Here is a 17,720-nt window from a genome sequence, read left to right as displayed (position 1 = left end):
GATTTTGCTTTTCAAATTGAACATTAAAGAATAAACAAAAATAATCCCGAAAGGCCGACCTGATATTTTGTTTTGTTCAAGCTACAGTATTAAAATGTGTTTACGATAAGTATCAACCATTCCAAACTTGCATTTCCATTCACTGCTTTGAGAATGGTGCACCTGGCTTTTATAATGCTCATATGAACTAATCCCATTGTTTGTCGGATGCTTTGATCAATGACGCAGTTGTTATGTACAGGGGTGGAAAGCTAAAGGCGCTCTCAATTACACAAATGGAAATGATTTACACAAAAGGAAAATATTTTCGAATAAATTATTTAGTAAAAGTCTGAACCAGTCTGTCATTTTTATTCTTATTACTATTTATTTCAATTTGGTTGCATTTTATAGGGACACGATGTGCTTTTCATCGTTACTAAAAATACTAAATTTTGCCCAAAAGTAATAAAAACACTTCAAATGGAGCTAACATTAAATTTAAAAATATCAAGCCTTATCAATAACTACACGAGAACACCAGCCCTCTCTTCCACAACTAATGAAATGTTGCATAAATTCACTTGCATTAAAAGTTGCACATAAGGCTCATAATTTATTTGACAATTCTGCCTCCTGTCTGCACCAACAAAGTGGGCTCAGAATACTTTAAGGTGTGTTTTTTAAGAAAGCATATGCATTCATACTGTTGGCCAAGAATCAAACAATCTAATTAGTTGGTCTTGTAAAACTATGGGAGCAATTTTCAAAACACAAATCCAGCATAAGTTAGAACTTAAACATAGGCACATTTAAACAGAAATGGAAATATTGTAAAATATAATCAACCGAAAGGGAATGATATTAAATTGACTTGAGTGGGACCAATCAAGCAAACTTTGAATGGTTCTTGAATACATAAGATTGTTATCATTGCTTGTCATAAAGAACAGAATTGATAATTCCAATTATCAATAGTCCTCCTGCACAATATAACATCAATGGTAAATAGTCTCAATTTCAGAAAAAGAAATCTTTAAAAAACGGCAAGATGCTCTTATGTTAAACCCGGCACGGAATGAACAGGAGAGTTAAAAATACACAGCATGTACAATAATGCAAGAACAAATGGCAAGATTTCAGGTCAAAACAATTTGTCATAATCCAAGTGTCGCAAACTCAACGCAAATCATTATCTTCTTTTCCGACCGTGATTGCTAATTGCATGTTTAATCATGGTTTCCCCATTTTTAGTATTCAGTCTCTTTTTAATCAAACCTTACAGAGATGTGAAGCATAATAAGTTATAATATGGCAAATCAAAAGTTTTTACTATTCTTGTTAATTACATCTATTATCCTTTGAAAAGTAAGAAAAATGCTGGAAATAAAACAGAAAATGCTTAAAATTTTGTGCCAGAGCTACTACACTACAAACTCTCCCAGCTGACTGTGCCTGAACCCCTCTGTCAGTGGATCATCAACTTCCTGACAGACAAGAAGCAGCATGTGAGGCTGGGAAAGCACATCTCGGACCCGCATACCCTCAGCATTGGAGAACCGCAAGGCTTCGTACTCTCCCCTCTCCTTTACTCTCTCTATATACCAACAACTGCACCTCCACAGACTCCTCTGTCAAGCTCCTCAAGTTTGCGGATGACACAACCCTGATTGGACTGATCTAGGATGGGGAGGAAACTGCCTACAGATAGGAAGTGACACAGCTGGCATCCTGGTGCCATTGCAGCAACCTGGAGCTCAATGCTCTCAAGACAGTGGAACCAATTGTAGACTTTCGAAGAGATCCCCCTCCCCTCCCCCCACTCACCATCAACAACACCATAGTCACATCTGTGGAGTCATTTAAGTTCCTTGGAACCATCATCTCCAGGGACCTTAAATGGGGGACCACCATCGACTCCACAGTAAAAAAGGCCCAACAGAGGATGTACTTCCTGCGCCAACTGAGGAAACACAATCTGCCACAGGCAATGATGGTCCAATTCTATACTGCTATCATTGAGTCCGTTCTCACCTTCTCCATCATGGTCTGGTTTGGCTCAGCCATCAAGCATGACATCTGGAGGCAGCAATGGACGTACAGGTATGTAGGTTAATTGGCTGGGTAAATGTAAAAATTGTCCCTAGTGGGTGTAGGATAGGGTTAATGTACGGGGATCGCTGGGCGGCACGGACTTGGAGGGCCGAAAAGGCCTGTTTCCGGCTGTATATATATGATATGATATGATATGATCGGACAGCTGAGAAGGTTGTTGGCTGCAACCTTCCCCCCATTGACAAACTGTACACTGCAAGGGCCAGGAAGCGAGCGGGCAAGATCATCTCTGACCCCTCCCATCCTGGCCACAAACTCTTTGAAGCACTTCCCTCTGGAAGGCGACTCCGGACTGTCAAAGCAGCCACAGCCAGACATAAAAAACAGCTTTTTTCCACGAGTGATAGTTCTACTCATTAACCAAAGTCTGTAGTCTCTTTTTTGCTCTGGTTTATTTTCACCCACATGTTTAGACCGTAATGGTATATCCTTATTGTTTTGATGTGTTTATTCTTTATTCTTAATTGTTAACTGTATGTTTGTGTTGTCATTTGTGAGCGGAGCACCAAGGCACATTCCTTGTATATGCATACATGGCCAATAAACTTATTCATTCATTCATTCAAATACTGAGCAAAGAAAAATAGAATTAATGTTACCGGCTCATGACCTTTCTCCCGTAACTGCGGTTTTATAGCACAACAAAGTACATTACTTGCACTCATTTACTGAAAAAAGTGCAAAGAGTCACAACGTACACAGATTTTTGACATCCTTGCACTGATACACTCACCAAATCTAGATGCGTGGGAGGGCATAAGTATTTCTCCAGCAATGCAAATCTAATGTTATTTATATCCCTGTTGTTTATTTCTGCTAGTTCACTTGCGGCTCGATGTATATCTGGAAAATAAACACATCCCACAGTAAACATGCCAAGTGTAAATAGAATTGATGCGATTAGGTCATTAGTGTATGGATTCTGACATCAAAGAGCATGAAGTAAACTGGGTGGCGCCGCCGGCAGTGGCTGCCTTGCCAAGCCTATCTGTCCTTTCTTCTGTTTTTGTTATTTTTTCATTCTCTTACCTCGACAGAGAAGCGATTTTTTTCCATATCGTATCTCCGTCCCCGACCGCGGGAGAACAAGAGGAAGAAGTTGGAACTTTATTGCCTTCCATCACAGTGAGGAATGTGGAATCCACTGTGATGGATGTTTATGTTAACTTTTATTTTATGTGGTTGTGTGTCTTGTTGCTTTTTACTTAGTATGGCTGTATGGTAACTCAAATTTCACTGTTTCTTAACTGGTACATGTGACAATAAACTGACCTTGAAACCTTGAAAATATTTACATTCAGGAGCATTTTCATATCCTCAATTTCTTTTTCTGTCAACACAGTGTTGACCCTGTGTTAAGCATTAAAGGGCCTTTGGATTGTGCCCAGTTAGAATTAAATGTCGGATTTTGACAGACACGAGAATTGCAAATGCCGGAATCTTGGACAAAATACAAAGTGGTGGAGAAACTGCTGGTCAAAGGAGACAAAGGGGTTTTGGATAAGGAGAGAAGAGGCGGAGCATAATGTAAAGGCAGAGGGAGGGATATGGATGGAAGGGAACAGAGGGAGCGGGAAGAGTGGAATAGGGTACTCAAGTATGGGAGATGAGCATGTGATAGAGGGAGAAAGGGCAAGTTGATGAGGGTAATGTGAGATGGTGGGAGAAATGTGTGCGCTGTAGAGGGAACTTAACATTGGAGAATATTGTAGTATTTCCGCAGAGTGGGTAAAAAAGTGCCACATTAACAAATTAGAAAAATGTAAGGAAAATCCCAAAAGCTCTCTGGTACAGATAAAGGAAATAAACTGGCAATGAGGATAAGACAAATGATGTTACCTTAAGAAATGTGTGCATGTTTTTGACCTCTGCAACCAAAGTGATTCAGATCATTTTAATTTAGTCACCGTTAGAAATTATGTTTTGTGATAGAGTCTGGATAGAGTCTGATTGGGTAGAAAGAAGACAAGTCTCGGAGGTGAGCAAAAGCAACTCCATGGTATTCAGGCCATTAAGAAAGGGTGGTTTGGGTTTAACCTGGGGTAGGGAGAAGAGCTTTGAATATCTAAACTTGGACAGTGGTTGGAGTATTTTCTGGGAGATCAACACCCAAGCGACAGCGTTACTCCTGAACAGAAAATGATAAACCATCTTTTTTTTTTAAAGTAGTGAAAGCAGAGAGCTTGACTAATCTTTTGGAATTTTTTGAGGATGGAACAAGTAGAATGGACAAGGGAGAGCCAGTGGATGTGGTGTATCTGGCTTTCCAAAAGCCTTTGACAAAGTCCCACACAAGAGATTAGCGTGCAAAATTAGACCACATGGTATTGGGGATAGGGTATTGGCATGGATAGAGAACTGGTTGGCAGACAGGAAGCAAAGAATAGGAATTAACGTGTCCTTTTCAGAATGGCAGGCAGTGACTAGTGCAGCAAGGCTTGGTGCTGGGATCCCAGTTGTTTATATGTATTAACGATTTAGACAAGGGAATTAAATGTAACATCTCTAAGTTTGCGGATGACACAAGCTGGGTGGCAGTGTGAGCTGTGAGGAGGATGCTAAGAGGCAGCAGGGACACTTGGATAGGTTGGGTGAATGGGCAGAAGCATGGCAGATGCAGTATAATGTGGATAAATGTGAGGTTATCCACTTTGGTGGCAAGAACAGGAAGGCAGATTATTATCTGAATGGTATCAGATTATGAGGAGAGGTGCAACGAGACCTGGGTGTGCTTGTACATCAGTTTGAAAGTAAGCATGCAGGTACAGCAGGCAGTGAAGAAAGCCAATGGCATGTTGGCCTTCATTGCGAGAGGATTTGAGTTTAGGAGCAAGGAGGTCCTACTGCAGTTCTACAGGACACCTGGAATAATATGGCAATTTTGGTCTCCTAATTTCAGGCATGTGAGTGAGGTAAAAAAATAAGGGGAAAAGAGCCGAGCGCTTGGGCGAGGCGTACACCGGGGGTCAATAATATACACACAAAATTACCAGTTTCAAGCCTCTTTTGGTGCATTTCAAAGTAAAAAGACCTTACAAAATAATGTGAATATGTCACTGTACACTAATAACATTGAAGTAAATTTGCACATTAATTGATAATCAGCCCAAAAAGGCGGTAATTGGCTTTTCTGCTGTGTTTTATATTTTAACCCCGTCTTAATTAATTTAGTTATATAAACTTGCATTTAAATTTAATATTTACTCATTACAGTTCCACCACTCTTGGTTCCAGAGCTTTGCTGGTTTATCCAGCAGGCCAAGGAAGTCGGCTATGGGGATGGATTTGCTGGCTCCAGCTGGGCTGGAGTTCCAGAGCCCCTGCCGCAGGTTGCCCATTCAACCCATCGATCGGCCGTGGACGTTCCGATGAGGTTGAGTTTGGCTGCCTTGCCCAGCCTAGGTGCCACATTTCCGGGGAGACTTCCAGGGCATGCGGGTAGGATTTCTCGCAGAACCCCTAGCGACCTCTAGTGGAACCTAGTGTTCATTACAAGTCTATAAATCGTTTTTTATCCTTTCTTTTTTCCAATCCGATTTCTCCATTTATTTGGCAAAGTGAAAAACGCGGAGACCATGCAAAAAGCGCGGAAAATTGATTTTAAAAACGCGGAAGTCTGTGGAAACTTCACATGCCTGTAATTTGATGAAGAGCATTATTGTTATTGAGGGAGTGCAGCGTTGGTTCACCAGGTTAATTCCCGGGATGGCAGGACTGACATAGGATGAAAGAATGGGTCGACTGGGCTTGTATTCATTGGAATTTAGAAGGATGAGAGGGGATCTTATAGAAACAAAACATTCTTAGAGGATTGGACAGGCTAGATGCAGGAAAAATGTTCCCGATGTTGGGGGTCCAGAACCAAGTGTCACAGTTTAAGAATAAGGGATAGGCCATTTAGGACTGAGATGAGGAAAAACATTTTGGCCCAGAGTGCTGTGACTCTGTGGAATTCTCTGCCACAGAAGGCAGTGGAGGCTAATTCACTGGATGTATTTAATAGAGAGTTAGATTTAGCTCTTAGGACTAAGGGAATCTAGGGATATGTGGAAAAAGCCGAAACGGGGTACTGATTTTGGATGATCAGCCATGATCATATGGAATGGCGGTGCTGGCTCGAAGGGCCAAATGGCCTACTCCTGCACCTATTTTCTATGTTTATTTTTCTATAATATAGAAGTTGATAAGTGGGATCAGATCCGCACAGTCTCAGTGATGTGGTTAAGAATAGACTGCATATTGCTGTTTTAAATTGTTCTTAAAATATACACTGAGTTATCAACATCATATTTATTGCATGCAGATTGTGGTAGACCATTTCCTTAAACGTATGCAGTCTGCCAAGTGTTGTTTCAATAACATTTAGAAACAAGGAACTGCAGATGCGTTTACAAAAAAAAAAGATACAAAGCGCTGGAGTAACTCAGAGGGTCAGGCAACATCCCTGGAGAACATGGATAGGTGACATTTCGGGTCAGGACCATTCCCAATAACATTGTTGGGGCTGAAACTTCTAAATACTGACAGGATACAGGGTAACTTTATAACAGATCTGTAATATGCTTTAAATAAAAAATGAAATGCAGTTTGTATTGTAAAGCTTAAACAGGATGCTTTATGGCACAAGCTTAACTTATTTATCCATTACTAAACAAATAGTTTTCTGAACTGCAAGGAACACAACCAACCTGGATAATCTCTGGCAGTTGGGTGCTTTAATCGATCTTCAATGCTGCTGTGCTCATACAACAAGCAGAACAGTTTAGCTGGCAGTTTAATCAATCTCAAGTACTCAGGGCAGTTTAAGTTGTGGATTCTCAGAAGATTTTCTGTGGCTGAATTCTCATACACTATTCGTAATTGATTTCGTGTGTTCTCTGCTTTCTGATGAGCTTTATCCTGAGAAATGCATTTAAAATCTGTTACTAAAATGACCAAACCAAAATATCATGTGTAGACACAAAATGCTGGAGTAACTCAGCGGGTCAGGCAGCAAAACAAAATGTTCCATTTACTAACCACAATCTTAATCTTAAAAACATATAAATAATAATATACTTGATAAGGCAATTTTAAGGTGATATATTTGATAAGACAATTTTCCATAGTCACCAGAAAGTTGTTTCCACAGAAAACCTAGATTGGATTTAAGGCTTTCACAATGTAACACGACCTATCCAGCCAGCATTCCAAATGTGGATATAACCTTGGGGGAACACTAAATGATCTCCATATAATAACTTTATTTATGACGTGCTTTCAACTCAACCTTGTATCGTGCTGGTGAGTTGAGCACCTTAGAGTTAACATAGAACAGGTCTGCAATCAGTTATTAATAGAGGGAAATTGTGAATTCACAATGTTCCAAACTCCATTTCTAGTTTTTAAGTATATTAACAGGCAAAAGAAAGCTCCACACAGCTGTAGATAGGGTGTTTGCACATAGAACACTACAGCCCTTTTGCCCACAATATCTGTGCCAAACATGATAGAAGAGACTATCTCTTATCTATCTGAGCATAACCCCTCCATTCCCTGCATATCAATGTGTCTATCCAAAAGCCTCTTAAATGCAATTATTGTCCCAATCACCAACCCTGACAATGCATTCCAGGTACTCACAACCCTCTGTATTAAAAAAAGGTTGTCCTGTACATCTCCTTTAAACTTTGTCCCTCACACCTTAAAGGGCCTGTCCCACCTAGGCGATTTTAAGGCGACTGCCGGGGACTAGGCTGTCGCCGACAGTTCGCCGGGGTGCCGCGGGCATGATCGTGAGGAGTCTTCCAAAAATCGTAGGGGATCTCAGCGCATCGCTCAGAAATCATCCGGTTTGAAATTTCTCAGCGACAGCTGGCTTGTCGGCAGGTATCGTTGCTTATTGCGGGCGCTGTCGCCTGCTGTCCCCAGGTTTGATAGGTTCTCTTAGATGCATTTAGAAGCACATAAAATTAAAATAAGTAAATTCATTTCAAAATACCATAAAATGCTTGTGTTTAACCAATTTATTTACCGTTAGGACATTTGACAGGTAGATTGGAGGCGACAGTTTGACGGTCAGGTAAGCGTGGGAATTTTCGCGATGTTTATGGCCATCAGCCTTACATTTAAAGTGGGCTCCAAATCCAGATATGAAACCCAGAAACCAGATATGCATCTCCCTTACATTTTCAAAGAATGCCTACACACTTTTCTCAAAAATCCACTTAACCACTTTTTTTTAATATAGCTATTAGTAAACTGGAAGCAAATCCATTTTATTCCTTGTTACAGTGAAGCTTGGTTTTCAAGTAACCTGGGCAAGATGTTTTATTTAAAAACTCTCAAGTACTTACCGACTTGTCAGTGATTTTAGCGAAAATTAGGACGCCGGAGAAGCATTGACAGCGTGGGAATTTTCGCGATGTTTATGGCCATCAGCCATTACATTTAAAGTGGACCCCAAACCCAGATATGCAACCCAGAAACCAGATATGCATCTCCCTTACATTTTCAAACAATGCCCACACACTTTTCACAAAAATCCACTTAACCACTTTTTAAAATTATTTTTTTAATACAGCTATTAGTAAACTGGAAGTAAATCCAGTTTACGCCTTGTTACAGGGAAGCTTGATTTTTAAGTAACCCATACAAGGTGTTATAGTTCAAAACTCTCAAGTAGTTACCAACTTGTCCGTAATTTCTGCGAAAATCAGGATATCGGAGAAGCATTGATAGCGTGGGAATTTTCATGATGTTTCCGAAGACGGTGTAATCTCGACCTGACTCGTCATTGTCGTGGTCATTGCCGCGGGTAAAAGAAAATTTCGGCAATCTGCTAAGACTTTGACAGTCGCCGGCAGTCGCCAAAAAAATCACCTAAGTGCGCTATGCCCTCTAGTATTTGATTTTTCCATCCTGGGGAATAGATTCTGACTGTCTACCCTATCTACGCCTCTCATATTTTTATATATTTCGATCAGGTCTCCTCACAGCCTCTGGAGTTCCAGAGAAAACAATTCAAGTCTGTCCAACCTCTCCCTGTAGCTAATGCCCCCTAAACCAGGCAACATTCTGGTTTGCAATAAAAAAATGTGAATAATGTTATTTCTAATCTGCATTGTTATCTCTCCAAACTAAGATTCAGAAAATTGAATTTGGTTAGAAATACACAAAAACAAATGCATTCAGAATAAGTCATGATTGTGCTCTTCAGGAACATGCATTTGCAGAGGTCAACCATAAAAGCATTGTGGGGAGTACATTGTAGAATATACATGGAATGAACATCCATGCAAGATTAGAATATTGGAAAAAAATGCTTAAAATGTTAATAGCAAACAAAAATCTAAATTAAAACAGAATTTTAATTTCGTTTCACTTCATTATTGACACAGAAGTGTGGTCCAAGGCCAATATTTATTTTAGAATGGCACCTTTCTAATCATAGTTAATCTTGCCAAGTGACTGTTTGGCAGAAATAACAATGCAAACCTATGAGAGTTGCGTGGAATGTGTACAGAACTGCTGAACCATTAGAAAAAAAAAACAATGAAATTTGGTTAAATCTAAAACACTTCAAATTATGGGACATACCACATACCTTAACTTTTACAACTAAAAATATGTCAAAGGATCATGAGTAAGAGACCAAAGAAATATCAGCTGTTATAAGCTGCACACAACCTCAAGCCCACTGTGCCATTCAACACATCACAATTCCATTTAATTGCTCAATTCCCACAACCACAATTACTCTGTCGTTCAAAGGTTTCCACCCATGATACACCTTGGGACATCTTGCAAATCAACTCAGTGGGTCAAATGGCTACTTCCTGTACAGGAGTATTCATTTATGAGTTATATATGTGACAGATTAGAATTAGACATTTTATTTATACATACCGTTGGTGCTGTAGCTTTTAACCAGTTTTCAGACATTTGTAGACAAAATTTTAAGGCTTGGATTTTATGAGGTCCTGGAAGAACAGTGCATGCAGATTTTAACCAAGATACAATTCTGAGCTGGAAACTGTTTGAGGTCGTTAAATCAAGCAAGTTTGGCGAGCAATCAAATTCTAAATAAACATCTTAACCAGTTGTCCAGTCTTTCCTTAAAAATAAAACACGAAGCACATTCTCCCCTTCACACCCCCCGACCCCCAAATGACACGCTGCCTTGGGGAAGAGGATAAAATGGAAAGAACAGGAATGAGAGGCAGCTTCTGGAGTGCCCTTTACCTCTCTGCCAAAGGCAGTATTTTAAATAGTTTTTTGCCAAAACAACCTTCTGATACAAAAGAAAAAGCATAGTGCTTGAGAATAGATCCCAGCCAGTCTTGTTAGTTGCGATGGAATGAAACCAAAAGTATAAATGTGCAAAGTTAATTTCATACTGCATATCTATTGCACGAGACAGGTTTTACAATTTACCGGTTGGAAGTTCCTGGGCAACACCATGGGAACTGGCAGTAGCCCATTCTGGATTTGTAATTGCCAAGAGGTATGATTGTATATTGTTTACTGTCTCAGATATTTCCTTTGTAATCGATGAAACATTTCCCTCTTTTGCCAGCTTAAGTAGTTTAGGTTTCAGAGCTTTTGCAAGCACATGGTCGACAGCCTTCATATAGAGTGTATCCAAAGAAACCTGAAGAAAAAATAAGTTGTATTAATTGGAGACACAAAGAACTGCAGATAATGGTTTACAAAACAAAACATGGCTGGAGAAACTTAGCGTGTCCGGCAACATCTGTGGAAGGAATGGACAGACAATGTCTCAGGTCAGGGTTAAGAGTCTGAAGAAGGGTACCGATTGGAAAGGCTGCCTGTCCATCCCCTCCACAGATACTGCCCAACCCACTGAGTACTCCAGCACTTTGGATCCTTTAGACAAAAGCGTACATCTAAATGTTCACAACATTCAACTATTTTCTATCTGCTGAATAGAAATAGCAAAAGAGCAAGAAATCTTCATGTTATAGACAGATTTAAAAGACAAATTCAGAATGGATTGTCACCGAGTAGCTGAGAGTAGGAATGGTTAATACAGATTAGAATGATTAAACATTCGATTACATTAGAATTTGCTAATCTGGGATGAAGAAAAACAGAATACATATCAGCCAGAGACCCGCAATCTGCTTGGGGAGAGGGAGAACAGGAAAAAGGAGGACTGGAGAACAAGGGAAAAGGAGGGATATTGCAAGGGGACAAAGCCAAAGGGGTGGAGTGCAGCAAGCTAGGAAGGCTAACACAGAAAATACTTGATTTGTGGAGTTTTTTACACCTTCAGGGTATATCAAACATTTTTCAACCCATGGAGTACCTTTGAAATATTGTCACTGTTAAAAGATAGCAATTAATGCAGTCAATCCACAATGGGGCAAGCTCTCACCTCAGTGACCAAACCACATTGCACCCATCAGTTGAATTTCTGCCTGGAATGAATTTAGTACATTTTTCACATGCAGTGTGCGTTATATAAAGTACACTAATTTAAGGCACGCATTATAATTTAATCTGAATTGAACAAAAAAAAAAGGCTGGAACAACCAGAAATGTTTTATTCCAAAGATGCTGCCTAATCTGTTTGATTTAGTTTCCAGAATTTCCTGTTTTTATTTTATATTTCCACCATCTGGAGAGAACAGAGGCAACGTCTGCGAGCGAATAGAAAGCTAGATCATTAAATATTTGATTGTATCTGGGCTCAATAATACACTTCATTATAGCATCCCATGAAAAGCTGACTGACAGTGTTGCAAAACCTGCACATCAGTCTTTATAAATTGAGACAATAAGGGAAATAATAAATTTACAAGTCATTATTTGCTGGAAGCATCACATGAGAAATTCCTGCCATTTTCTATTAATACCTGCAATGACATTTAAGGGTAGGGATATCATGCAGTTGCTGACCAACTCTGCATACCTGGACTATTCCATGGGCAAAAAACACATTGCTGGGGGAACTCATTGTGTCAAACCCTGACCTGCTGAAAGCTTACAGCCATTTGCTTTTTGCTCTAGATTCCTGCATCTGCAGTCTCTTGCGTCTCGGATAAATCAATGGCGTTTTAATTAGAGGCTGATGTTTAGTTAAAACTTCACTACACTGATTTCTAAGATGAGAGAGGTTTTTTTTAATGACACAAGATGACGTACAGTGGATCTATACTCCATAGAGTTTAGAAGATTGAGAAATACTTGGCCTGAGAGGCACTGACATGGTCTCAGGAAGGAATGAGGAGACATTTCTTCATTTAGAGGGCTATAAAACTTTTAAATTCTATCCCAGAGGGCTATGCTTATTCAGCTGTTGGGTTTATTGAGCGTTGAAGCGCTTTACGATAGAGGAAATCAAGATACAAGGGTGCAGACAGGTAATAGCTCAATAGTCGAGGTCTAAGATCAGTCTAGATGTTATTGAACAACAAAGCAGGATGGAATAGCAATATGATCGACTATCAGTTCTATCTGTTATAATCTTACTTAGTAATCATTTCTGAAACAACTGGTGTACATCTGTATGTATGCAACTTACCTTCATCAACTTAGATATTAACAGCAATGTGGCAAAATTCTCCTCACTTAGCTCCGCAGCTGCAAGTAGATCAAAACTCTGGTTTTCAATCTCACAAGTTCAAAGAATTATGAATATTTAAACTTAACAAAACTACCTAAAAATACCTGATATTGATCGACAAAACAGAATGTGTACATGTAGTGCACATAAAACATAAGTCTCACTTAGTCTCGGGAATAGGATCAAACCATCAATTTCCAAATTTGGAATGAAGAAGTAAGTTACATTTTCACAGGGTCCCAAAGGTTTCAGATATCTAATGTTTAGTTTAGTTTAGTTTAGTTTAGATTACACATAGAGTATAGAAAAAGGCCCTTTGGCCCACTGAGTCCACACACACCGCACATTAGCACTATCCTATACACACTAGGGGCAAATTACATTTATACCAAGCCAATTTACCTACATACCTGTAGGTCTTTGGAGTGTGGGAGGAAACCGAAGTTCTTGGAGAAAACCAATGCGGTTACAAGGAGAATGTACAAACTCCGTATAGACAGCACCTGTAGTCAGGATCAAACCCGGGTCTCCGGCGCTGCAAGGCAACAACTCTACCACTCTGCCCTTGTGTACAAACAGTTTAATGTTTGAAAGTGGCAGGATAAACAAATGCATTTTAGGAAGGTGAGACAAAAGGGTTTCTGAATCCTTGGTTTGTAAACAGAGGCAAGAACGGAGGGGTAAGGAAGTTATGCTGAGCTAGACCATTGTGGGCAGTGGTTCCAAAAGGGAACTTCCACACATCCACACTCCATAGTGGAATTAGCCTTGCTGCTTGTGCACTGTAGTGTGTAATGACAAGCAACAAGTCCACTGGTAACTCCAGAATCTGCAGGAAGGTTTCAAATACACTTCACATCCACCAGGTTTTACAGCAGGCATTGTTGGTGCACTTTGCACAACACATTAATTTAAACTGTGATCACCAACCAAAAGAAAATAGGAGCCAAAAGAGAATATGCCACTCGGCCCATCAAGTTTGTTCTGTCATTCAATATGATCGCGACTGATCTACCAGACATCTCTTCTGAGGCAGTTTTTCCATAACCCTCAGTTACATGCTGCCTCTAAATAGATAACAATGGAAATCCAGTCAAGTATTTCCTATTTGTATTTCACTATATATATGGGCACTTTTAATTTAAAAGTAGTGTAATATGTAACTAAAGTATGCTTATGTTAAATTAATATATTAAACAAATCGAACAAGCTGAAGTAGGGATGAACTGAAGATGCGGCAGACTGCGAATGCAGACGGGGCCTCCAGACTATGGAACATGTCCTGAGCTGTGACATGCTGCATGACATATGCACTTTAAAGGATCTTGCAGAGACCAATGACGTGGCACTAAAATTTACTCACTTTTGGCAAACAGTTGTGTGATGGCACGATAATCTATTAAACTTAAAAAGTGCTACATAAACATCACCCTGTACACTTGCCCATCTGCTTAATTAGACATGTTTATCATATCTAGTTTCGGCGTGATTAACACTTCACTCAACCTCTCATATTATTTTAACCAACCAACATTTGGCTTAGTTTATTGAAGAGGAATGCTGCAATAAATTGGCAAAATTTCATGGCACCACCAAACTGCAGCCATTCTCTGAGAAGGCAGCCAGGATCCTTCTGAATGTAGTGAATTAGACAATTACCCTTTTTTTGACCTTCTAATTAAACTAATCCAAAATGGGACCTGCCATACACATCTAAAGTGCAAAATATTTTGTTTAAGAAACCCTTAATACTTACATATCTACATTGGAAAATCCTTTGTTTACTTAAAATAAAACTCTTATTGACAGCCAATAGCAAACTTTCAATCACCTCACTCAGCTCATTTATTCACCCGATTTTGTTCTTTGGAAAAAAACAAATTCTTTCTTTACCTGCAAATTTGCATTGGCAATCCTTAAGATAACATTACATATTTTGATTAAAACGTGTTACTTCTGCATCCCATTTATTATGCTTAACCTGGGTACAAGTACTTACATATCACATTCCAAAACCCGTGGGTGTTTTCAAAGAAGAGCAGGTGGAAGGGAAGTCTACTCTGAGCCATTGGTGAAAGATCAATTGCGTGCTTTTGGAGAAAATTATGTTCAAAATCCCCAGGTGGGGAAATCCGTTTGTACGAGTACAGATGTTGCAAGAGACTCAAGGCCTATTAAAACAAGATGTTATTTAATAAATGAAACTTATGATCAGTTTGCACTTTGTTGTCACATTATCTAGAACAATTCAGTCTTCCTGAGCCGAAGATATTTTTCAAAATAATAGTTACTCAAAACCCCAGAAATGACTTTATTTTTCCAAATTCTCCTCACAATTAACAAAAGAATATTGTAAAAGTAAAAAGCAATTTATTTTGCTCAAATTATCAGCAACTACCTACATTCATTTCACTTTCCCAAAAATTTTGTCCTCTCATTAAAAGTTTTCAAAATACCTTCATTCTTTTCCCCCCAAAATGTCATATTCTCTGAGCATTGAGCAGCTACTGTTATTTATCCATTATCAATGAAACCACCACCTACTTTTCCCCCCATGAGACCTATTTGTTCCTACCTGATCCAAGTTATAATTTATGGTTGTTTCTTTAGACAATTTTATAACTTTTAAGGCACTTTCAATGACTTCATAGTTATATGGATCCATCTTAAAATTAAAGGGGAAAAAAAAATCACACTTTAATATTCCACAAATTATGTAATAAACATTTCATACTGCAGGATAAGAGTTATGAAATACACCATCACCACAGGTTTACAAACATAATGATTTGACTTTAGACACAAGAAATTGCATATGCTGGTTTATAAAAAAAGACTCAAAGTGCTTTAGTAACTCAGTGGGTCAGGCAGCATCTCAGGAAAACATGGATAGGTGACATTTCAGATCAGGATTCTTCTTCATACTGATAATGGTCTGATGGACGCTGACCTGAAACGTCACCTATCCATGTTCTCCAGAGATGCTGCCTGACTCACAGAATTACTAAAGCACTCTGTCTTGATTTGACTTCATTTGTTTTAACCGTTAGCAAGTTGTTCCAAATGGAGGAAAAGGAACCGGAAGGAAAGCAGGCTCAGCAAAACACAATTGACTGAGAAACAACACTTGAAAAACAAGTGTTAAGTTAAGAATCAGTTAAGAATGGCCTCAGAATAAAGCAAAACTTCATCTATAATATTTCTATGTCTTTCAGTCACGGTAGGGAATTCAATGTTACGTTCCAATCGGACTAGAAATCTAATTCCGTGTAAAATCCCCCAAAATAATGTTAACTGTGGAAGAAAGCTAGCATGCACCTGATTGGCTGAATGGCCTCCTCCGAGCCATAAGCACTCATTAGTATGAAATGCTCAGATTTTGTTATCAATGTGATTTTAATCGCTTTAGTCTGAAAAATAGCTGTCCTTGTTTCCTTACAGAACAACCAGTGATTTACAGAGCCAAAACTCAAAATTCACTCTTTGCCAGGGGTCTCACTGCTTACTCTACATGCCACCCACACTTCGGACTAAGGCCAACCTACACCCAAAACTGATTTCCGATGGTTATTTATTCACTCTCAACCCTTACAACCTAGCATGAAAATGGTCAGGACGTGGCAGAGACAAAGGCTGCCATGAGGACCATGAAGGTACAGACAAAGTGGGGCTTATCATCCAAGAACCTTTCACACAGTGAGTAGTGGGACCCAAACTCATAACCATACTTCTTTGAAAAGCAGTATCTATCAGAGGCCTCTGACCTCTTGCACATTTATTTTGGACCACTATACCGATGGAGTGTAAAGGTCCCAGTGACTCAGGTTTCTTATTATATTCCTACTCTGGTAAACCAGACTGATTTACACAAATTGTAGACCAGTGCAGCACTGGAATGGGACCCAAGGCCCATCTTCGTGCCGAACACGTTGCCAAGTTAAACTGATCTCATCTCCCTGTTCATTATTAATATCCCTCTATTCCCTGAACTTCCGTGTGCCTATCGAAAAACCTCCTAAATAACACTTTCGTATCTGCCTCCACCAACACCCCAGGCAATGCGTTCCCGGCCACTACTGGTCTCTGTGTAAAAAAAAAAAAACTTGCCTTGTACATCTCCATTATACTTTCCCCCGCTCACCTTATAGCTATGCTCTCTAGTGTAGGAGATTTCCATCCTGGGAAAAGGGTTTCGACCGTCCATCTTACCTGTGCCTCTCATAATCATTTATACTTCCATCAAGTCTCTCCTCAACCTCTGATGTTCCAGAGAAAACACTCCAAATCTATCCAACCTCTCCCTGTAGCTGAAACCGTCAATTTCACGCAGCATTCTGTCACACCTCCTCTGCAATGCCTCCACATCTTCTCTGCAATGGGGCAACCAAAACTGCACGCAATACTCCAAATACAGCCTAACCGAAGTCCTGTAGAGCTGCATCGTGAATTCCCGATTTAACAAAGGATTACCTTGTGCAAAGCTCCACTCAAACTAATAACCAGGTCAGTATTATTGTTCAGTAAAGGCAGGACTTCTATAGCTTTTTCCAAAAGTTTAGCTTGAGACTGTTTGACATCACATGGCTCCCCTTCACCAAGATGACCATTTGTACCACGTAGAAGTAATGTCTCTATATACAACTGCAGTGCAACATCGCTGTTCAGCCCAAAAGCTCTGAAAGAAAAACATTAGACAATCAGCAATTAATTAGATTTCAATTTAAGTAACCAATTAATTCTGCTAATTGTTTTCAATACTCAAGATATTAACCCAGTGCCAAGACCAAATACACATGTCAGCAAAACGTTTATTGAATGTTTCGAAAACACCATTTGATTCCCGTATACTCAAACTAGTAGCACTATCTATCTATATTACTCAAACTCTCATCTTGTCTGTTTGTGTGTACCCGAAATACAGCCAAAACGGTACACAATAGCGCAACAATTTTAGGCTCACCCTACTCACCATTGGCCTGGGGTTCAAATCATTGTTATATTTTAGACAATAGACAATAGACAATAGGTGCAGGAGTAGGCCATTCGGCCCATCGAG

The 17,720-nt window shown here is 39.5% G+C and overlaps 1 protein-coding gene across 4 annotated transcripts in view; it reads right to left on the bottom strand.

Annotated features, from left to right (window-relative positions):
* Positions 1-17,720, bottom strand: part of kntc1 (kinetochore associated 1) — a 110,763-nt gene that overhangs the window by 26,798 nt on the left and 66,245 nt on the right. For all 4 annotated transcript variants that reach the window (XM_078421676.1, XM_078421675.1, XM_078421677.1 and 1 more), the window contains exons 44-51: positions 17,135-17,339; positions 15,240-15,329; positions 14,664-14,835; positions 12,623-12,681; positions 10,510-10,726; positions 9,982-10,055; positions 6,783-6,993; positions 2,828-2,937 (exon numbers count right to left, since the gene is read on the bottom strand). In XM_078421676.1, coding sequence (XP_078277802.1) covers positions 2,828-2,937; positions 6,783-6,993; positions 9,982-10,055; positions 10,510-10,726; positions 12,623-12,681; positions 14,664-14,835; positions 15,240-15,329; positions 17,135-17,339 — 1,138 coding nt within the window. The remainder of the gene's footprint in view (positions 1-2,827; positions 2,938-6,782; positions 6,994-9,981; positions 10,056-10,509; positions 10,727-12,622; positions 12,682-14,663; positions 14,836-15,239; positions 15,330-17,134; positions 17,340-17,720) is intronic.

This window comes from Rhinoraja longicauda, chromosome 25, assembly GCF_053455715.1.
Source record: "Rhinoraja longicauda isolate Sanriku21f chromosome 25, sRhiLon1.1, whole genome shotgun sequence".
In the NCBI taxonomy this organism is placed as follows: Eukaryota; Metazoa; Chordata; class Chondrichthyes; order Rajiformes; family Arhynchobatidae; genus Rhinoraja; species Rhinoraja longicauda.
Note: the sequence above shows the minus strand (reverse complement) of the source record. Positions and strands in the feature narration are given on the sequence as shown.